General features: G+C 37.4%; 1 protein-coding gene across 1 annotated transcript in view; it reads left to right on the top strand.

The window, feature by feature from the left end:
* Ophn1 (oligophrenin 1) overlaps nt 1-24022 on the top strand; it is a 317225-nt gene that overhangs the window by 259938 nt on the left and 33265 nt on the right. Inside the window, exon 19 of the mRNA XM_036174204.1 lies at nt 11008-11167. Within this exon, the coding sequence (XP_036030097.1) occupies nt 11008-11167 (160 nt within the window). The remainder of the gene's footprint in view (nt 1-11007; nt 11168-24022) is intronic.

Below are 24022 nucleotides of genomic sequence, written 5' to 3'. Positions count from 1 at the left end.
ATGGGAAACATGCACTCTGATTAATTGCAGTATTAGTTTAGTATGCTCCTAGAGAAGGGGGATTCAGAACTATTTAACACTTTTGCATATTAATATTCACTTTAGTCTACCAGTTACATTTTTTGGCATCTATTATAAAGATACATCTCCACAAATTCAAAACAGTGTTGGTCAGTGCAGCATAATTTTAAGAACAAAAATTGGACGTAGTACATGTCCAACAATGAGGACTTGTTGAATGAGTAAGGGTCTAGTCCACCATGTAGTATTGTGCACTCATAAAAAAGAAAAGAATAAGGACTTTGTCTATGCAGGTTTTTTTCCCCCCATGAGATACATTGTACATATTAGGTTATAAAACAAGCAACAACAACAGCAGCAGCAGCAACAAAATACCTAAGACATAAATCAGTGGGTGTACAATATTCTAGAGTTTTTTCTAATAGAAGAGGAAAATTAAAAATGTAAGAAATCACACATATGTTAAAAAGTTTGTCAAATGAAGCACAATGTGATTTAAAAAATATGTAATGATTCCAAAAGTTAAATATAGGGTTCTACATGAGCTGGGAATTCTATTTCCTCACCATATATTCAAGATAAATAAAAACAGATTTCCATACAAAACTTTACACACAGATATTTATAACAGCATTATCCATAATTATTCAGTGGTGTAAATAAACCTAGCATCCATCAGTATATAAATTGATAGATAAAATATTGCATAGTAATAAATTGCTGATGCTGGATGTGGCAGGTTTTTATGGAGTAATGAAAGCTCGCATTAGACATTAGTGACAGTTACAGCACTCTAAATATACTAAAAGCCATTGAATAATACTCTTTCAAATGGGGAACTTTATGGCAGATATACCTCAACAAAGTTATGCAAGTTATGAAAATGGCTACATATGGGGAAAGGTACTAATAATGACATGGAGGTAGATAGAGACTAAGTCACCTTCTGATATAGTTTTTACCTCCAATCAATGCTAATTTGTACAAATTCAAATTAAAACAAAGCAAATTTTAAGAACCCCAAAACAGGACACCAAAAAAGCAGATGCATGTTTGTCAACTTGATAATGGAAACACATAGAGAAAGCAGCTATTTCAACTAAGTTGTCAGCACATGCCTCTGACTCATCCTTAATGAAACAGGCTTGGAAAACAAGAAGAGCTACAGAGAAACTTAAAGCATCATCTGGTTGGCTTATTAGTAGTCATATAAATATGATCTAAAATATGTGCACATTTTACAAGGAAGAAACATACATGTGCATACATATTTGTATGTGTTTATACATTAATTTAGCAGAAGCTAAGGTTCATGATGTGAGAAAAGGAGAACTGGATACAAAGTTAGAGATGAAGAGCCAAGTTTTGCAATATTAAAGGTAATGGAGAATGTCTGTGAATTCACCATACAAAGTAAAACAAAAGTCTTTTCAGGCCTTCAAATGATTCTCTCCCTCCTCAAAAAAAAAAAAAAAAAAGTGAGTGTACCTAGTGCCCAGTCCTTTGTTTCTAAATACTATTCGCTTTTCAAAGGGACCAGAGTGGCTTAGGAAAGTGGCCATTCCAGATCTCAAATTTGGAAACACTAGGTGAGCCTTGAGTAAATTATACTGCAAACAAAGACATTTACTTGATAGGGATGACACCAATGATGTTTGGGAAACCTGAACATGAATATTTGCTCATAGCACATTGAAGAAGCAGAAACTCATGGGGGAAGTTGGTAAAGAAAGAAGAACTATTAATAGAAGGATAGCAGTTAATGAATGTGAGGGTAATAGCAAAATCATTAGCTTGTAACTGCACTACTTTGTTTTTAAGCACTGATCAAATGATCAAAAGAGAAAATAATATTGAGAGACAAGATACGCATATCATTTCACTGTATTGCCGCAGGCTACTAATTATAAATGGACACTGTGAATCTTTACAATGAGGCTCTGTGACAGATACTGCCTTATGTCATTGGTCAATGCAAGTTAGCACCACCAATAGTGATAAAAGTTGACCCTGTATGTCTCCTAATTTGATAAAGTGTGAAGTATAAAGCATAAACTATGAAATGTTTAACATGAATCAAACTAAAAAACAAAAGTTTACAAACACGGAGAATGCTTGACATTCTATGACATTATTGGCTTGGGTTATAAAATAAAAGTCAGTATCATGGGAAAGGAGGTAGGGATCCTAATAGGCAAATGCAGTTCATGAATTTGATTTTACTTACATGTGAAAGGCACAGTTTAAAAGACTTTTTTTTCTTTGACACATGAGAAAATTTGAATATGACATAGATATTAGGTGGTATGGAATTGCATATTTTCTTGTACTTGAAAATCTTGGTGTAGTCTCGTAGCAAAGTTTGCTTTATCTTTAAATGTAAATGCTGGTACTTCAGGGAGTAATCAATTTACTTCCAGAGACTTCAGAGAAAGCAAATGTGGCAAAATACTGTAGGCTGGCCAAATGTCCACAGTACTTGTCTGAGTCTTTCGTCACTGTGACACAATACCAGAACAAAATAACCTTAAGGGAGGGAATATTTATTTTGACCCATCACTTTATCATGGTAGAGTGAGAGAGGATGTCCATGGCAAAACAGAATACCTTATATCATAATGGCGAGGACTGAGAGGGGAAGGGAGGGAGGGAAAAGAGAGAGATGGAGAGAATGAATAGCTTAGTGGGCTTTGTCCATTTACCCCTTTTGCTCCACATATGCTCCAAGGCTATGGGATGTTGACAACATTTAGAGCATGTATCCCTCCTTCCTTTATGGAAATGGCCTGCCAGAAACTCTCAGTGGTGATCTTTACAGTTCTAGGTGTCTCACATTCCATAAGTTGCTACTCAAGATAATTCATTGTACTAACTATCTCCAAAATTTTACATATGTTAAAACCTTTATAACAATATATTCTGGACAATGTAAATTAAAAAAAATAAAGTTAGTGCTGTTTAGAAAACTTATATGGGGAAAAGAGAAAATTCACGTGCTTTCAAAATGCATTTAACTATCCTGCTTGCCAGTTGTTGCTTTCATAGTGTATTTAATGATTATATCCGTGCCTTTGTAATGTATTCCTGCTCCTTGCTCTTTTCTAGGTTAATAATAGACAAAAATAAATAGACGTCTGCCAATTTGGGGTCCTCAGTTATCTGGTTCTTTTGTGTGTCTTTAGTTTCTATTAGTCACAGATAGGAGATCACTAATAATCTTCTCTCCAGCAATCTCACCATTAGTGGAAAACTACAATGGAAGCAAATGTCATGCCTAATTCTACCATTCATATGTGTGTTTATCAGTATGCAGACACAAAGGGAGTTGTATGGCTTGTTCTGTCAACTCAATGAAGTCCCATTTCTCTGTGCTTTCAGATGTGTTGACAACATCTTTTGTGAAAGTCTCACTCGAGGCAAATGAGAAAATGGAGTAGTATAATTGGAGGCAGGCAATAAAATTCTTTGATCTAATGGGAGAGATGTAAGACTCCTTTACAGTTTTGCCTCTGTACTGCCATTTGAAAGGTTCAGGACTATTAGGTTTACTGGATTCTTGCTTTTGTAATAATAATAATAATCCTTATGTCTTTTCAGAGGCAGTACTTTGTGCTGAAGAAATTAGAAAGTACAGAAAGCAAAACAAAAATTACCTTTCTTTATTCTAGCACTCCATAATCATTTCTGATAACATAACACGTATTATTCTAAATCTTTTGTGCAAGTGTGTTTATATAAAAGCATATTTGTGTTTGCTAATAAGATGAGATTACAGTGTTCTCCAGCTTCCCTCCCCACTCTTTGGAAGCAGTCTCAGGTAGTCTAGGCAGACATGAATGTAGCTGAGGAAGGCTAGGGACTCCTGATCCTCTTGTTTCTGTCTCTTGAGTTCTGGGATTACAGGTCTGCACAACTATGCCTGACAAGCTCTACTTACCTTGTTCTACAGTTTCTGCCTTTCCAGACTCTATTATCATTTTCCTAGTTGACATTAAATACTACTCTTTACAGGTGTTTGTCTATTTTACCAGCATATTACCACACATTCTACCCATCTCTTATATCCTTTTCATCTCTTTATTTTACTACCCCCCAACTATTATGGCACTGGTGTATTGATGATACCACACCATTGCCCTGCACATTGTTATTCCTTATTATTTGTTTGTAACAGACAAACTCATTCTACACTCTTGGTAGGCCTCATACTAATGATACCTGTACATTAATATTCTCAGTGCTGGAATTACAGGTGCTTGGTTCCTACTTACTAGTTTTACTTATTTTCTTATTTTTAGCCTATCCCCTTATTGCTAGTGTTTCTTGTATATGGCAGTTTACCATTAAAGGCTGAATGGATTCAGGTTAACTGATTTGGAGCTACAGCAAATAGTAGGGGATTATTATGTAATTTACATTTCATCACATCCAAAGAATCATAGTATTGGTTTATTCAGTTATTGGTGTCCACATTATCCAGTACTATAGTTTTCTATTTGTTCATATGGCTAGGTGACCGTATGTTATTCACAGTCAATATCTATATTTTGTACACATCTAGCTGATGAGAAATAATTTTTACCACCTGTCATGCTAACTAACAAAGCCTTCATTGTTGACTGGAGATGGAGTTTGCAAAATTTTATTGTAAACCTCTGTCTTCTTGTTAATCTTTTAAATACAACTAGTCACTCTTAGAGTATAAACATATGGATTCATGATTACAATGATACAGTCATAAATGTATGAGAGTACACATGCAAATAAAAAATATGTAAAAATTTTCTCATTGATTCGGAGGGCACTTTCCTTTTTGAAGTTGTTATCTGCATTCTGGAAGCATCTTAGAATCATCATCAGTTTATTAAAATTACTGTTATTAGATAGTTTTGATGTAATTATCATATTCTCTATACATCAACTTGCTAATGGCTGCTCTGTTAGCATGCTGTCACTTTGCAGTTAAGTTATATTCATTTTCAGTTTATTTTTGTATTTAAAATGTCTTAAAATATTATATAATGATTTGACAATAAAATTATTTTTCTTTCTTACATTAAGTAATGGTTTGATTTTAATTGGTGGCATTGAAGTAGTCTAGGACATTGTACTATGTTGAAGTATATCTCATAAATTACAGATAGTGTGCTACTGAAGCTGTCTACAAAGCCAAAGCTGTCTACCCTTAAAAGGGGACCATTTTGGGGGAAAGGGACTGGTCATTTTTAGTACTGACTCTCTCTCTTACTGCTTTTCCAGTTGAATAAATTTGTATTATGCAAGACTTCTAGTGTGTCTATACAAAAATTAAATGAAGGACGCAGAATAAAGAACGTGTGTGCTCATCACCCAGATTCAGTTCTCAAGAACACACCTTATTTTATCTATTGCTCCAGTTTCCATCTGCTTGTTGTGTGATTTTTAAATAAATCCATGATACTATATTTATTTCATTCACAAATATCTCAGCTTCAATTTATCTTGAAAAGATGAGAACTTTGTAAGCAGATCTCTAACAAAATTATGATAGCTGAAAGGAAATTAATTGTAATATCAAACATTCTATGCTCAAATTTATAGCGTTTACAGGTATAATATTTCTTTCTCTTTAAATGAGGATCATACACATAGCAATCTGATGAAATGAGTTTCAGGTATCTAATTTCTAGCAAAATTTGACTTGAAAGTACATATGTGAGGCTTTGATAACAACATGGCTAGCCTGTATCACATCTCCACAGTTGTATAATTATAGCTTGGATGAGGCATATATACTATTTAAATGAATAAAAAGCTGTGTTCAAGTAAAGCTTTATTTATAAAAACACATGGTAGTGAGATTGTGTTTGGCTGCTTGATCTCCAGCATTGTTTTTCAAATTTATTGTTTATCAGAATCACCTATAACATCATAAAGCACACAGAGGCCCAGATTTGATGTAGTGTGCAATAGAGACTATATATTTTTTTATTGTATACTCAATATATAGGTTTCCTGTATGACTTTACTTTTTCTTGTGATTTGTTAAAGAAAAAATACTACTTGTCCTTTAAAGTTTCCTGTAAAGTTGAGAATTGAGTATAGAAGCTTTGCTTTGATCAGATTCCAGTTTGTGTGTGTGTGTGTGTGTGTGTGTGTGTGTGTGTGTGTGTGTGTGTGTTTAGAATGGGGAGAATATACATAATTGATGGTTCAGGAGACATGTAATGTGTGGCTCTCATTGTTTTCACGAGCAGGATTTTCTTAGTTTCATTTCCTGGCAGGCTAAAATACACTTTCGATCACCTAATAACTTTTTCACCTTACACATGACAGAACGGATTCTTAAGGATGGGAAAAGATAGGCACAAAGCCACACAGTACATTAGTAATAGAACCAGGGATATGATTGGAAGCGGATTCCTTATTTAAAAGTCAAAGTACACTGAGTTCTTAGAGTCACTGAACCCTAAAGCTGGATGCTACTGACAAGTTCACATAAATAGCCTCCACTCCTTCGGCCAGAGGTCTCAGCTGAACAACCTGCAGAGAAAATTCAGAGTGAAAATATGTTTTATTTGTCTTAGACTATTTGGTGGGAAATATTTAGCTCCCCAATTTTAAATTTTAAGTAATTCACATTAATGCCTAGATTTCAGGAAATGAGACAATTTGCCCACACTGGGCCTGGTATGCTAGAGTTGAGTAGTGGTTCCTTCTTTGAAGTAGTACAATTTTCTGACTTGCCACAGACTCCAATACTCTTTCAGTTTTTTAAAATTGGTTCTTTGAAAATTTCATGCAGTGTGTTTTGATCATATTTGCCCTTCCCTGCAATTCTTCCCATATCCACCTCTCGTTCCCTACACACCCAATTTTGTGTCTTTTTACACATCAAGTCCATTTATTTGCTTCCCAAATATTTGTAGATGTGCAGCCTTTATTGGAGTATGGTCAACTTATCAGGACCTATACTCTTAGGAAAGACTGACCCTTCATCTCCTAGCAATTGACAGTTGTGAACAGCTCCTCATTGATGAGTGGGATTTCACACCCATCTCCCTTTTCCATGTTGGAATTTGTTATATCCAGATCTTGTGTGTGATGTCACAACCATTGTGAATTCATATGTGCAGCTGCCCTGTTTTGTCATCCCCTCTTCTGTAATGATTAGCAAGAAATAACATTGAATGGTACGATAGTGGTTTAGAGAATGTGTACATGTTTAAAGGGATCAGCCACATGTTCCAGGCCAAATATACCCTATTTATATGACCTCTTTGGTCATCAAAGCGTTTTAATTTATTTCTTCAAATCTAAACCATCAAAGAGAGTTATTATCTTCTACAGTGGAGAGTATCACCTCCTTCAAATACTCATTCTTTTGTTTTAATTTTGTATTAAGTTCTTTGACATTTTCATACATGTTTGTACTGCTCTCTGGACAGTCGTTTGTCTCTTATGCCTGTCATCTTCCCCTATTCCCTCCACATGCTAGTCTCTTTCCCAAATTGATGACTCTTGGGTTTGCTTTATGGCCTATTTAATTTAAAAGGGCTATCTGTGTAACCATTACACTGGGACTCTCTATTGGAGCTTGGTGGGGTCACTAGTGAGTACACAACTGTTGACAATGACTCCCTCTCTCCCTAAATCTGTCAGTAGCAAATAGTTCATCAATGACAGATAAGACCCCTTGAGTCCCGTCTCCCTTTTTATCTGACAGTGACAGCCTCATTCTTGAGCAGACTCCTTGCAGATGTCCCCATTTGTTTTGCATTTGTGATTGCCCAGAAGATAGCATTTCACAGCCCCTTTCCCTGTCTTCTGAGTCTTCCTTTCTTTCCACTCCTCTTCCATAATAGTCCTTGTTTGGGGCTCAGCCTGTAACTGACCTTTCTTCTCAGCACATCTTGTGGTCACAGCTCTCTGCATTTAGCACATTCCCTGCTTAAGGCTAAGAGTAGTATTTGTCTATGGATATAAGTATAAATAAAGTTATGTTGGTTTAGCTAAACATCTTATTTTTAATTTTGATTCTCAAGTTGTAGCCATTTGTTCTAGTCCTATGCCATGTTGTTGGTGTTTACTCTTATTAATCTACAATTTGAGCTGTGACTTACACTTTTCTTTTTAGAATTAAATTTATTGTAAGGAACTTGAAAATAAAAAAATCATGCAGTGAGATTAGCCAAACCATATATATATGGAGAAATTTCTATATTTTGTACTTTTGTACATAAATTGTACTTCCCAGTGTATCATTCATTACTTCTGTTTATAAGATCTTGTTACATTTCTCAGGCTGGCTTTAAACTCTTCAGCTCAAATGATCCTCTCACCCCAAACGCCCAAGTACCTAGGACGATATAGCCCTAGGCCACTGTGATCATCTGTCCTCATTCTTTTTAGCTGCTGGGTGGTGGTTAAGGCAGAAACTCATAACTAGTCAAAGCGCAGAGAATAAGTGCCTGTGGACTTCTCAGCCACATATGGGACATCTATGTCACCACCTTCTCAAGGTGATGAAACATGTCAGAGTTGCTGCACTAATGAACTTACAGCAGCTGTGGATGCCTGTACAAGATCAATGACACCAGCATTCTATCATGGAGCAGCAAGGAGTTCATTAGGACCCCCCCCCACCTTTGGTGCTATGGACAGTTGATTGCTTCTAGAGGAGGGAGAATCTGTTTTCTTTAAAGTTGTGACTCCTGCTAAGACTACTCACTCCAGTGGATGGCCCCACACCCTGAAGTATGGGAGTCAAATTGGGGTCAAATGGGTTATTAAATTTAAAAGTAAAAAAGAGGACATAAAATGGGGGTATAGAAAAGTTGGGGAGACTACTAGTGGGGGATAAATATAATCAAAATACATTGTATGACATCCTCAATGAATAAAATCTTCTTAAATGAGATAAAACAAAAATGTGTGCACTTAAAAAAGGTTATACATGGAAATATATATGTATATGGCTTGGGTGTAGTTCAATGATAGAGACCTTTCCTAGTTTGGATGAAACTCTAGGATCCATCCCTTGGGCCAAAAACAAAGTGTATCACAAGAGGAGAGATGGCACTTGCAAAGAAATCTCCCCAGGTTTCACTGGAAGACCATGGAAGGTTGAGTAGGAAGCCCCTTCAGAGAAATAGAAGTAAGTTCAGCTTAAAGCCTTCCCATAGAAACTGCTGTTTCTCAAGAGGAGTTACAGAGGTAGGCAGTAGAACATGCTTACGCTTGAACACCAACAAATTCAGGTTTGTTATCACCTGCCTTTCCAAAACTGACATTACTGACCACTTTACCCTGGGTGCTTCAGCTCAGGCCTCAGAATAAAATAGCCCTCATTTTGCAGTTGTGAATATTCAGCAAACTGCTGTGGTATTGAACAAACCTCAGGTCCCTTCGAGGCTTACAAAAGGAGATGAAGGTTCTTGCCTAGTCCGTAATGGTTTAACCATTCCAGATCACTTGGTGGCAGCATGGAGATTCTTTTCTATTTTAATAACTGAACAAATTCTGTCACTAAAGAATAAAGGTTAATTGCAGAGGCATTTAAACTGTTGAAAGGGACTGATCAGCAGCCAGAAATATCAAAGGCCTGAATGCTGGCAGCTCATTACCATCTGAATGGCACCCAGCCTTTGTTAAGGGCTTAAACGACTTTATTATAAAGATTGGTCTAAGGATTCTGTCCCCCTTAATTACCCACTTAATGTCAAGAACTTGCTTGTTGATGGTCAGTCTCTCAGGGCCTTTGGCTTGGGTGGGTTTGAGTATTAGTATTTTGAGTGGGCAGCTGGCCTGCCACTTATTCTAACCTCTACACCCCCACAGCCAAACTGGCCAAAGGGCTGCATGCCTTTCACTTGCTTGCCTGCCTCTAGTAGTTTAAAAGAGCTTCAGTGGAGTTCAGTTCCTATAAAAATAATTAATTAGCAACTGTTGTGTGCCAGGAACACAGTTGGAAGATGTTTACCACCTAGTAGAAGAAGCAGATAATTAAACTGAAAATTGCAATGTATTCTCCTTGCCAGAAGTATTAGTTAAGATGAGGACAGTACCAAATGGTCAGACCTGAAATCACATACACACAAAGCAACACTAAACGGACTCAGCAGGTTCTATTTATATATTTGTGTATATGTTTATACATAGCAAGAATAATCAAAGAAAAAGAGGACATGAAATTGAAAGGTGGTAAGCAGGGTAGGGGAGGAAATGGGAGAGGGAAATGATGCAATTATATTTTAATTTTTAAAGGAGAGATGGAACATTGAAAAGACATTTTGAAGAAATCAGGAGAGAGGGAGAACCAGGAATCCATTGTCTTCCTCACACCCAGAAGGAAGGCTGCCTTCCAAAATGCTGCCTTTACTTCTAAATTTGTATTTCTTCATTTTCAGTCAAACAATGCCAGAAAGGCTTTTTTTAAAAAGATGAGACTCTAGTGAGATGCAGCCACCTGGAAGGAGTTGTCATTCCAGGAAGGTGCTTTTCCCTCTTCTTTGTTTTCTAAAAGATGAAGATGATCAAGGGACAGTCAACACTAGTATCCTTTTTGGCCCTTTCAGGTTTCTGTTTTTTAACTGTGGGACTAGAATGGCCACATTCCTCACTAGAATGACTAGTGGGCACACTTTCCACTGTTGTTTCTTAAGAAAAAAATAGAGTACTAGGAAAGCCCTCCACCTCTGGGTTGTACTCCTAATCTACTTTGCTGTTCATTCGACCTGCTGCCCCCTTGCCCGACACCCTTTACTACCTCCACATCTGTCTCCTAACTCCTTCAGGGTTGCTAACTCAGGTCCTTCTCTCTCACTTTGGCTCCTACTCATGTACTATCTTGTGTTACTTGTCTCTTTCCATTGTGGGTTTTTTTTTTTTTTGTATGGTTTAAGCCTCTTCTTTTTCTATTGTTTTTCTTACCTCCTTTAGCACCTAGCATAGTCCTAGTTACTAGAAAAATGAATCTTTTCAATCATTTTCTTTTTCTTCTGGCAGTGTGTGTGAGCACAGCAAAGAGAATCTTATGACACCTTCCAATATGGGGGTGATCTTTGGGCCCACCCTGATGAGAGCTCAAGAGGACACTGTGGCTGCTATGATGAACATCAAATTCCAGAACATTGTGGTAGAAATCCTGATTGAACATTTTGGCAAGGTAATTATTTCCTATCTTTAATATCTCCCCTCCAAAGAAGTGACATCTGTCTTGTCTACCTTTTAATTGTGTTTGTCTATCTGCCTGCCTCCATCCCTCCTTTTCTCTCTTCTTTCTTTCTTTTATCCTTTCTTCCTTCTTTCCTTCCTTCCTTTTCTCCTCCTCCTCCTTCTTCTCCTCCTTCTTTCTTTTGTTTTGATTTTTAAAGCAAAACATGCTATAAAAGGCTTGGCTATCTCGGCACTCACTATGTAATGTAGATCAACCTAGAACTTGTGGTCCTCCTGACTTATCTTCCAGACTGTTGGGATCACAGACACAAAGTTGTGTGTTTTATTATTTGGTTCAAGTTGACAGTGAAAAGAAATCCCACTGTGCCACAATGACATATTTTTTTGAAGATCTATAAATTAAAACTAGGGCCTTGTACACAATAAGGAAATACTCTACCATTTATCTATCTCCAAGCCCTCTTTTTACTTTTTTTCAGTCAGAGTCTTAGTAGGGTGGCCCAGTCAGTCTTAAACTCACTCTGTAACCCAGACAGATCTTGAAGTTACAATTCTCCTGCCCAAGCCTCCCAAGTATCTGAGATTACAGGTCTGCACCACCAAACTTGGCCACAATAATGTTTAACATTAAATCTAACACTTGGCATTTCATCTATTAAGCAACTGTTGCTTGAACATGTACTATTTTTAATATCAGACAAATGCTGGGAATATTAAAGAAGAAAACCACTGACTGTGTGGTGATATATTTAAGCAGAGGACAATGATAAGGAAGAAGGTGAGACATATACAATGAAACTATAGGATAGAAGAGTTATAGTTCTTCACATGTCCATGACTGACACCCCCTAATCAAATGACAGGTTAATAAAAAAAATAAACATTTATGTAAGTTTTATATGACATATGACTTGGTAATACTCTAGAATAACACCCCCCAAACAACAGGTAAACTTGTACTATGTGATGAAGTATATAGTTGTAGACAAATATGACTACAGGACAATAGGGTCTGATGGAGTGCTAATACACTGGAGGCAGGCCTATTTGTTCCAGTTTTTTTTCTTTTGGTGTTTCTGTACCTTTGAAATTACCACTATTTTCTTTGGATTCCTCTTGATTTAACTTACATAACATACTTTAGAAGAAAGTCAGAAAATTCTTTTATGACCTGCTTCAACGAAAATGGATAACAGAAGGTCTGAGAACCCTTACATTTGTTCTTTCCTCAAATGTCAAGTCCCATATTTCAGGACAGCAAGTCTTGAACCCCCTTTCAAGACCATAAATAAATCGATATGTTTATTTTAAATTACATTGCTTTCTAAAATGTTTCAAGGTAGAGTATTTAATGTCATATATAACTTATAAGGCAGCATACATTATAATTTGGTCAAATGAAAGGGATAAAATACAGGGAGACAAAAATGAACATGGTAATGTGGTTGAGACAAGAAATACTTCTTAACACGTATTGTTCACTTGCCACAAATGTCTTATATTTGTAAGAGCTTTTTAACAGACAGTGCCCTCCATGGGAAGCATTATTTTAAAGGAATTTTATTTGAATTGTGGAGGCTGATAGAGTCTGAGTCTTTCCATAGCTCAAGTCCAAGCCCGATCACTTGTGAACTACATTAGGTAAGATGCTCAGGTGCTGAGATGCTGCACATAAACATACCATGGCTCTAATATAAGAAATGTTTATTTCTTGGTTGTAAAATAATCTAACCAAGATAACTTGATATAATCAGGATTCTTTGATCTTTCTTAGTGCTCTGAGCCTAATATCCTGCTTTTGCTCCAATGGTCATTCATCATCTACATTCTGGCAATTGGAAAAAATGAAAGGCAGAAGTAGAGTTTAAAACACTTTGCTTTAAGGTTCTGATCTGGGAGTTAGGCATAGTTTCCGTTATATTCCATTTTCTAAAATTTAATTTTAGAATCATATTCACTGAGAAGAGACACAGGAAACTAGTCCTTGTTTCCTTTTCCTTGTTTTTTTTAAGCCACAATCTTGCCACAGAGCCCAAGCTGGCCTTGAATTTGTAGTCTGTCTGCTCAGCCTCCTAAGTGCTGGGATAAAACGCATATGTGTCTGTGCTATCTCAGGAAGGTAAAGTCTTTAGTCCAAAACATTCCCAACTGAAACTTAAAAAGTAATAAGAGAATGCATATGAGGAAACAGTGTTCTCTGCCATATTGCCTGTGTTACCTTGAAAACCTTTCATAACTTTTCTGAGTTTTGTCATCAGAAATTCAAAGAGGATTATAACCTTTGTGATAGCCACAGGTCCAAGGTTATTTCTCTAGGAAGTGGCAAAGATAATGAATGCCAAAATTCATTTGGGAAGAAGTCAATTCCAGTCTTCTATAGCACAATGAGGTGACTATCACACATAAATTTTGCTGAAAAAGAAGAATTTGTGAGTCTCATCACAAAGAAACAATAAATATATAAGGAGATGGAAATACTATTTGATTCTTATGTACTGTATGTGTATGAAAATATAACAATGTGTCACATATATATGTATAATATGTGTTAACTAAAAAGTGTTAACAAGAGATATTCTGACTAAGAGTCAAAGTACTAAATTAGGCACTATTGCATTACCAGTCATGATGTATAATGACAATTTGCGGTCTATATAATGTGCCTTGTAATTATCGAGTTGCAGAAAAGTACCTATATTAATTAGTACTGTATTAATCAGGGCTTTCTAGAGAGGTAGAACCAGTATGTTACATATTTAGATACTAGAGAGAAGCCCTATTAGGGGAATTGGACAATGTGTTTATGGCAGCAAAGAAGTAACAGCACAGTCCACCTATGATGGGCTAGAGAACCCACAATTCAAGTAGTATGACTCAGTCAAATTCCAGAGGCCTCAGAACTAGGGAAGCCAATAGTATAAGTCATCTTAGACAGAAAGGCTACAAAGGGATCCTGGTGGGGGTGATAACCTGGTGTAAGAGCAGGGGAGCAGAGGTCAGTGGGCCAATAGTCCTGATGTCCAAAGCATCTGAAGAAAATTCTCTTTCATAAATGAGTCTTCTGTATTTTCATGGCCCCCAGAGATCATATGGCTTCTTCCACACTGAGGGTAGATCTTCCTTATGTGGTCCACTTAGACTCACAGGATAACCTCTTTTGGCAACACCTTCATTATCACTCTCAATAATGTCTCTAGAAATTCTTTAATCCAGCCTGTCTGACACTTAAAATTTTTCATCACTGATTCTAAAGGTGAACAAAAAGGGAAACAGGGAAAATGAGTTGCAAGCAGATAGCCCAGTATGAATAAAGGTCCAGACCTGGTATTGTGTTACTAGACCATGATGTGGCAATAAGAGTAGCAGATTACACAGGAGGCAGCCAGGGCTCAGGCCTGAAAAACAAGTGGCTGCACAGTTGATGAGTTTGGAATGTGTGAATGTTGTCTTGCCACTGCTAGGAAAACATTGCTAACTAGTGGAGAAGTGCTACAGTCAGCCTTATGTAAAAGGGGCTGTGTTTAGGCTGTAGTCTGAAGAACAGTTCACACAGTGAGAGCAGTGCTGTAATCTGAGTACAAAAATTATATTCTGAGTTAGTGCAGTAGGAGAAGAAGAGAGAGGTGGAAGCATTAGGACTTAGTGATTAGACGATGTGAGAGAAGGGGGTTTCTGATGCCTAGATTTCTTATTTGCCTGACCAAGTGAATGCAGCAACTCTCTTTATTGTAAGGAATATAGAATGGGAAAGTTTGGGAGAGATGAAGGAAAGCCCAGTTTGATGCAAGTTAGATTTGACAGTTCTGAAGGTATGCAGAGAGAGCATGGTTAATGTGAATCTAAAGAAAGGATCACTGAACTTTTTCTTAAACAACCATATTGTAAACAGTTTAGGATTTGGAGGCTACAGAACTCTCACAACTGGCCAATGTTGACTATAGAGTAGAGAAGCAACCATATGTAAATAGGAGTGGCTGTGTTGTAGTAACTGCTTATAAAATAGGTAGTTAGGCCCATGGCCTATAATTAATTCAGCCCTGGCATAATGATTAGATTTCATTTATTGATGAGTTGATTTATTCACAAAACCTAATTGTCTATCATCTGTCATCCAGCTATCATATCTGTCCATCCATCCATCCATCCATCCATCCATCCATCCATCCATCCATCCATCCATGCCTGTGTGTGAGGTTTTGTTTTGACATAGGAAATAGGAAAATCGATATAGAAGAGAATAGGTTCAAAGGATAGCAAGGGAAGTAGTAGGACTTAGAATCCACTGCAAAGATTTTTGACTTTATTGTCTATGTCAAAAAGTGGGTTTTCAGCAGTGGAGTGACATGATTTTACTTATTTTTCATAGGAATATTCTAACTGTTGTGGGAAAAATAGCTATAGTAGACAGAAATAGGAAGAAGACTAATTAGAAAGCCATTTTATTTTATTATTTAAATTTTATTTATTCATTTATTTATTTAGTCATATAATATATCTTGTTCATGATTTTCCCTTCCTCTAATTCTTCCCAGATCCTCCCCACTTCCCAACTGACTCAACTTAACGTTCTTTCTTTCTTTCTGCCCTTTCTCTCTATCAAAACAAAAAAAAAATAACAAAAAAAAAAACCCAAAAATCAATTCAAGTCAAACAAGAAACCAGTAAGACAGAAAATGGCAAGGGAAAACAAATTAAAATAAAAAGCCACAAAAAATGTACTTTGCTTTGTGTTGGCCAACTCTAGGCATGGAGGCTGCCCTGGAATGTTTTTTGATATAACAGTGACACTTTATTGAAGAAAACTGATTTTCCCTTCCCCAGCAGATATCAATTGCAATAACTTCTTGGTTAAGGATGGGACTTTGTGTCCACTTTCCCTTCTCAGTGCTGGGATTTAGTCCAAAGTCTCTCACTCTCTGCAATTGTCCAGTTGTGTGTCTCTGCATTAACTCCTATTTGTTGCTGTGGGAAACTGCACATACATTGGTAATGAAAGTGAATCTTAACTTAAATCTTATAGCATGTGCAAAAGTTAACTCAAAATGGATTGTGTAAAAAGAAGCAAAACCAATGGGAAAAAAATGGAGTATTCAGTTGCAGGTAAACTTTTGAAAAACTGCATAGGAGAAAGCCTGTAGGCCCTTGGACTTTTTGAAGAGTTTTTCAGTGTGACGCCCAAATTCAACCCAGAAAAGAAAAACAAACAATAGATTGGATTTTTTTTTATCAAAGTTGCTGCCAAGTGGGCAAAGGATTCATATCTAGAATATATAAAGGATTCTTAGAGCCAACCACAAAGAATCACACATTGTAGTTATTAAACTGGGTAAAGTCATGAACAGTATGTACAGATGGCAAGTAAGAAATTAAAAGTTGTTCGGGATAACTAACCAATAGGGAAATACAAATTAAGGCCCCAATGAGATAGTACTACATATTTACCAGACCAGCTAAAATAAAAAGTAGTGACAATCCAAAATGGTGATGTGGGTACACAGAAGCACAAATGTGTCATGCTTTTCAAATGGGAATAAAATATAGGACAGCCTCTCTGAAAAATAGATGTGCAGTTTCTTAATTAAAGCAAAACAAACCAAGCATGGACTTCTGTAGAACCATATTTTACTCTTCTGAGCATTTGTCAGAGAGAAACAAAAGCTGTTTACATGAAACCTCTGCAGGGATTTTAATTTTTCCATTATATTACTACTGTATGCCAGGCATTATTTGAGACATTTTACACTAAAGTTCACATTAGGAGAATTGAAGGTGTAGTCAAGTGACTTGTCCAGGGTCACGGAATGAGAATGTTTCAGAATTCAGATGTAACATAACTCAAACCTACACTAGGCTACTTTAGTGGTGGGGATAGTCATTAGAGATGAAAAGGCCAAGGATATTTGAGAATAGAGTTTCCAAAGGGCCATGCACATAGTGAAGATTTGTGTTAGAAGATGTCTGTGGTAGTTTGAATGACAGATATCCCCCATAGGTTCAGATATTTGAATACTTGGTCGCCAGTTGGGGGGCACTGTTTAGGGAAAGTTCTAGAAGCTTTAGGAGGTGGAGCCTTGCTGAAGGAAGGACATCACTGGAGGTCAGCATTGAGAGTTTATGGCTTTGTCCCACTTGCCTCCTCTTTTAGTTTGCTCTGCTTTCTCTGTTTCCTGTGAGTGGATAAAAATACAATCTTCCTGCTTCCTGGCCTTGCCACCATTCCATACTTCCCCACCATTTTGGACTTTCCTTCTGTAACCATAAACCCAAATAATCTCTTTAAGTTGCCTTAGTCATAGCATTTTATCACAGCAACAAAAGTAACTAATACAATATCCTAATTTTAACATTTGATGGTCAACTTCTAAATCTTGAGTGAAGAGTTTCGCTCCAGGCAGAAGGGAGCCATGGAAATGCTTCAGTATGTCCTGACTTAATCCACTTTAAATGCCCTTATTCATTTGTGAGTGGATAGAGGAACAATGGTGGAATGTTTAGTCTGTTATCAGTCAAAACCCCCAAATTTCTGGCTGGGCAGTGGTGACACACGCCTTTAATCCCAGCACTCGGGAGGCAGAGCCAGGCGGATCTCTGTGAGTTCGAGGCCAGCCTGGGCTACCAGGTGAGATCCAGGAAAGGCACAAAGCTGCACAGAGAAACCCTGTCTCGAAAAACAAAAAACAAACAAACAACAACAACAACAAAACAAAACCCATACCCCCCCCCCAAATTCTATAAATTTTAAAGATAAAATGCCAACTTTAATTTTACCAAAACGATTGCCCTTGAGGAAGTGACCTTAATCCCAATGGGGTTTACTTCATGTGAAACATCTTATATGGATATAGAAAACAAACTTCCAGTTTCCTATGCATTTATGAAATTGCCCTTTTTGAAAAAGAGAAAAAATTATATGTGAGGTTGTTGCAGAAGTTATGGACCTTGTGTAGGTGTAGTACCTAGAATAGTTGTGGGGATTAAAAGAGATAATATATGTGAGAGTTGAGGTGCTCGGCAAGTACTAGGGATTATATGTTCCTGCCACGTTGTTCAGCTAATGGGACATGATTTTTCAGTTGACATATATTATAATTTCAGTAATATTTTTTTCCATCTATGCTTGCTCTTTAATAGAAAGGGCTTAAACACACTGGTTTTAAGTTTTTCTATCAGATAGTCTGTAAATAAAACTTAAATGTATAAGGCAAACTGATGTTTAAAGGAGTCCATCCCTAGAGCTGTCTTGGCACCATTTTTTTTTTAAGTAATTGGCATCATCTCTAAATTTCTAAGTAAGAGAGCAGATAAGTAATGAGGGAAAGGACGTTCTCCCCTTACACTAATCCCCTAGAACAGCACTGTCAATTGTTCTGAAGTTCTCAGTCTCTTTAGCTCATGGAATAGTGTGGATCAGGGTTCCCGAACCCTATACTGCTGGCTTGAGACACAGAGGTAATTTGGATTGACAAAGTAAGGTTGGTTTTGTTTTCTGAACATTTTGTTTTTGGAAGCTGTTGGGAATTGCAGGGAAAGAGAAAGGCCGGCCAGCTGGGAAGGCAGTTCTTAGTGATTTAGTTCTGAGGACAGATTTGTATGTCCCTTCAGGAGATGGAATATGAGATGGATCCATTTGAATATCAGAACTAGAAAGTGACTATAAAGATCTTCTGACCCGGGCACTTCATTTTACATAAAGCCTCTTCTCTTGGCAAAGCTCACTACTCCAATGTTATTCCCACTCGTAGTCTTTGGAGCCATATCCCTATGGTTCTTCACAAGTACTTTATAAAAGAGATCAGGTACCAGCTTTGAATCCTTGCTTATCTGCTATCTCAAGTGTACTTTGAAAATGCATTTGTCAGCCACACAGCCAAACATTAGCACTTTTCTCATTTATTGCTCTTGATTGCACTGTGTTAGTGCTAGAAAGCAGTTGGTCAACTTCGTCAGACTTAGATTTTTGTGCAATGAACCTGGAATCAGGCTTTGTGCAGTGGGGTGCGCTGTACTCTTAGCTCATCTACTACTCATTCTGACTCTGAAATGATGCATGTTATGGATTTTCTAGATTATGGAACAGAGATTCTGAGTGTGTTAAGTGGCAAAACTCAGACAAATCTAGTTCTATCGGCTTAAGGCTGCATCTCAAGGAATGGAGACCTATTTTCAAGTGAAATATTAAGAACAGTAGTCAGTTGTGCTTGCCTTTGTATCACTGACATTGGCTTAGCTGCTGTTGCTTCCATTAAGTTCTCTCTGCACCGCTAATATGTGTATTCCAATACTTTCATTTTCCTTATACTTATATTTTAGTATTGGGATGGAACACAGGGCATCACACATACTATGACTGCTGTACCACTGAACTACAGCTGTAGTTCAACATTTCCCTTCTAGTAGGTGGGTAATTGCTTTTCAATTATGCACAATGTTGCTTCATGGTCTTAGTATAGTTTTCCGGGAAAGAAATTATTTTCAAGGTAATTAGGAAATCCACTACTAATATCAAACTAGATTTTACTGTAGCTGGAAATTTTTCTGTGTCCTGCCCCATCACTTTACTGTCACTAAAGATGAATGGTTAGAAGCCATGGTTGAAGGGACTGCTGCAAATGACTGAGGGCAATTCTTATTGTAAACTAGCCAGAGAAAGCTGGATTGTTCTCAATACAAAGTTTGTGAGAACTCAAATGCTGCCTGTGTTCCCAACTGTCCAAATAGGAACTCATCCAGGAAAAAAAAAAAAACAAAAAAAACAACTCGTTGATGTTGTAGCAACATGATGGATTTGAGGAGGCAAACAAGACTCCCTTTTAAAAAACAACTCTGATTTATGTATTTTTCTGACACCCAATCTAGCAGCCCAGAGGACACAGCCCACAGCCCTGTCTGCTGCTTCTTCCTGAAATATGGCTTCTGTGAATTTGAGTCTGCCGCCAGAGGGCAGCAAGAGAACAGTAAAACACCTTCCCCTCTTTGTGGCGTGGCAAATGACAGCTAGACACACACGTAGATATAAAGATTAATTTAAAATGTAACTGATGAATACAAATTATAATGCATTTTACTATAAAACTTGTTTTTATATTTATGTTTTAAAATGTACCTGTCTTCATCTATGTATTCATTTATATATACGTGTGTGTATGTGTTCATGTGATATATCTTTATGTAACATAGGCATGTAGAGAGGTGAGAGAATCTAATTAAGCCAGATCTGTGCTTCATTGTGTTTAATTTCTGAAATGATAAGGTTAAGCTAAAACGTTATTAAAAATAACATTTTATTAGCTTGTACATGTTAGGACATTTTCACAATCTAATATGTAGTTAGCTGAGAATTTGACAAACATTTTCAAATGAATCTTCAGAAAAATATCTTGAAGTATGAATATTGAGATCAAAGTGTAACCTGAAGGAAAATACATTTGATCAGAGAATTATTAAGATTGAGAAATTTCAGATGTGTTCGTTAGTCATAGTGAATCTTTAAAGATAGAGTTTTGAGATCTCAGCCCTGGCTGAGTTGAGATCTTCACACACTCTCCAGAAGCTGGATTCTCTTAGCCTTTGGAGCAAGGTCAGGACTTGTTTCAGGTGACTAAGCATGTCCAAACCTGAAGAGATGGTGTGTGAAGTACAGGGTGCATTTGGGAGTGACATTTGCCCCCAGTGTTCAGAGACCTCAGATGCTCAGTCTGAGTCACTCTTTCAATTCTGGTTACCCTGATAGTTCTCTTGTAGATCCAGCAAAAGGTAACACTCCATTCTCCTCCCTCTTTCCTTTCTCCAGTGGGCACTACAGCCATTTCAGCAGTAAAAACAGTAGATAGCATTGAAAGAGTACTTACTATATTATATGCTAAACCTTTGGTATTCAACGTCCTAGTGAGTCCTGCCAACAACTCTATGAGGTGTTCTCCCATTTTACTGGTAGGTAATGAGACATAGAAAGGCTAAGCTTGTTGTGGGTTATCAAAATCAAATATTTTGTTGTTGTTCAGGTGGAAACACACATAAATAGAGTAAATGAAGAATCAGATTTTTAAAAAGGTCTTATTAACTTTCTTGTTGTTGTTATTTTAAGTGCTGGGGAGAGAACCCAGGGCCCCGCACCTGTGAACTGCTAGGTTCTACCACTGAGCTACATCCTTAAGCCCTTGAAGATTTCAAAAGATTTCCAAAATCATATAGACCATTTTCCTCAGTAGACAGTGATTGTTTCATAGACTTTATCTCTGCCTCTGCCATTGCTTTCGAGTGCTCTGAAGTCTCTGGTCAAAGTCTAGACGATATAGTAAGACTGGGGTCAGTAGGCTACAGGGCCAGATGGTGGACTCTGGTAGCCAGACTTGGAACAGCCTGACTTTCTGCAGTCAGGCAGTTGTGCCAATAAGAGTTTTAGAGGCTAGGGATCAGTGGAGGAGCACTGTGAGATTGTGTGGTTTATTTCTGTGCTCTAAGATTTTGTGGCTGATGAGTGGGTCACTGCTACTTCTCTGGATTAAGACAGAAAACCCAGGAAGTGTCCAGGTTATCTATATAGGATTTCCAATTATCTCTAGTGATGAGAAAGCAATGAAAAGAATGGAAAAATAACTTTAGAACTAGACAGCACTGGAGTGTAGTCCTACTTGTATTCTTTGCTAGCTGGGTGGTCTTGAGCCAGTCAGTTTATCTCCCTGAGCCGTGTTTGCCTCTTTTAAAAAAGGAGACTAATGATTAGCCCTACCTCAGAGTTATTAGGATGATTCAATGTGATAAAGGTGTTGAGTGCTTTGTATATAACACATTGCCCATCTCCATGCCCCCTTCCACCAGTGTTTTATAGTATGGATGGGAAATGAACTTGATCTCAGTGGTGACATTCTCCTATAATCATTTTACCTGCCTTTTAATCCATTGTAATAAAATAAGCTTGTCTTAGAGGTCCTGAGACCCTTATTTACTTATATTTGCTTGTGGTAAAGAAGCTCTTAACTCCCACAGCATAAATCATCCTATGCTGGTCCAAAAGATGTCTATCAATCCATTCTTAGTAGAAAACACATACTTATTGATTCCAGTCAGAACCTTCTTAGCAGGATCTGACTGCATTCTTTTATTCCCTTGGTGTTCTCATTCCAAGGCAACCAAGCAGGGGAATGGATAGACAATCAGAGCATGTTACAGACCTAGTAAATATAGTTAATGGAAGACAACGGCTATTTTCTACGGGAGATGCTGTACTTTAAAGGAAAGGATACTATATTGGGCCTTAGAACTCGGGCTCTAATCACAATTCTACCTTCTACTAGTTTTGGAGCCTTGGGCAAGTCATATCTCCTCTTTGGATATTAGTTTTTTCTCTAAGTACAATGTATGAATAGGACTAAATAGCATTCTACAATATTATATCTAAAAAAAAAAATCTTAAAGAAAATGTGTTGCTGAGTCAAAAGACAGTCTTAATGACAGCCCTCTTTTAAAAGTTGGCTCTTGTTTACAGCAGACGTGACATTTTCAAAGTTCTGTACATACTCCAAGCAAACTTGGTGACACAGTTGATGTTTAAAGTGGTTTGTGCCAAATGCTAAGAGCTTATTATTTTTGACCCCATTGCCACCTTTGTTTCTAATGTAGTTCAAAATGCAGTTTATGCTAATATAACTAGACCTCAGAAAAGCTCAATCTAGTATAAATGGAGAGATGATAGAAAGCTGGGATTCTTCAGGGCCAGATATTATAGCTTTGATTTATAGAAAGTCAAGGTAGGTTTTGTTGTTTTTCTTTTCTTCTCTTTTCTTCTGCTACAATCTGATATATACAACATGGAAACCCCATAGTTGTTCAGCTCTATAAATATTTGCAAGAGTTGAGTTTGATCTCTTGTTTTTTTGACAATTTGAAAATGACCATCTTACATTAAACTTTATTTTCACAACTAAATACATGACACAGTAGTTCATGAACCCCCAGTTCTGGCTGTGTCCCAAACCCCAAGTGTTATTATCCAGATTTAGTCCGCAGAACCCTTTAGAAAGAAGACAAATGTCCTGGAATTGGACACCTAACTCCAAGCCCAGGCAACAGCCAACAGCTATCTGAATAGAATACAGTCTTGGATATTGATTTCCTTTAGATCAGACATTGAGGATTCAACTCAGTACTAACCATGTGTCTACAAATTAGCCCTGTTTTGGCCCCAGACTCTATTCTGACCACTCTCTGAGATTGTTTCCCTATACTCACTCACAGTGACTTCAACAGCTTATGTATGCTTACCTACTTTGTAGAGGGAAATGAGTCAGTCCTATAGTTTCTAGAGTTTTGATGCGTGGGAAAACAAACTCTGTCTGACCCTTTTCCCATTCAAAGAATTATTTGTTAAACTTTAAATGTTTCCTTCTTATATAGTAGAAAGAGTGTTAGCCTTGAAGTCAGACACTTCTGAGTTCATAACATGGCCTTGCTACTTATTATCAGGTGGCCTTGGAAAATACCCACTCTTTATTCCCAGCCAAGCCCTTGGCCTCAGATCCCCTCTCCAGCCTCTTCTCCAAGTTGATCTAGTCTTTCTGTTAGTTAAGAATGCACTTACTTTTCCAATCTTGGTCTCAAAGCACAGGGACAAATAGCCAAACTAATGGAAGCACATGAATTATGAACCAAAGGCTGTGGAGCCCCCAATTGGATCAAGCCCTCTGGATAAGTGAGACAACTGAGTAGCTTGAACTGTTTGGGAGACACCCAGGCGGTGGGATCAGGACCTGTCCTTAGTGCATGAGCTGACTGTTTGGAACCTTGGGCTTACACAGGGACACTTTGCTCAGCCTGGAAGGAGGGGACTGGACCTGCCTGTACTGAA

This window comes from Onychomys torridus, chromosome X, assembly GCF_903995425.1.
Source record: "Onychomys torridus chromosome X, mOncTor1.1, whole genome shotgun sequence".
Lineage (NCBI taxonomy): Eukaryota > Metazoa > Chordata > Mammalia > Rodentia > Cricetidae > Onychomys > Onychomys torridus.
The sequence above is the reverse complement of the archived record's forward strand: the minus strand, read 5'-3'. Positions and strand labels throughout refer to the sequence as shown.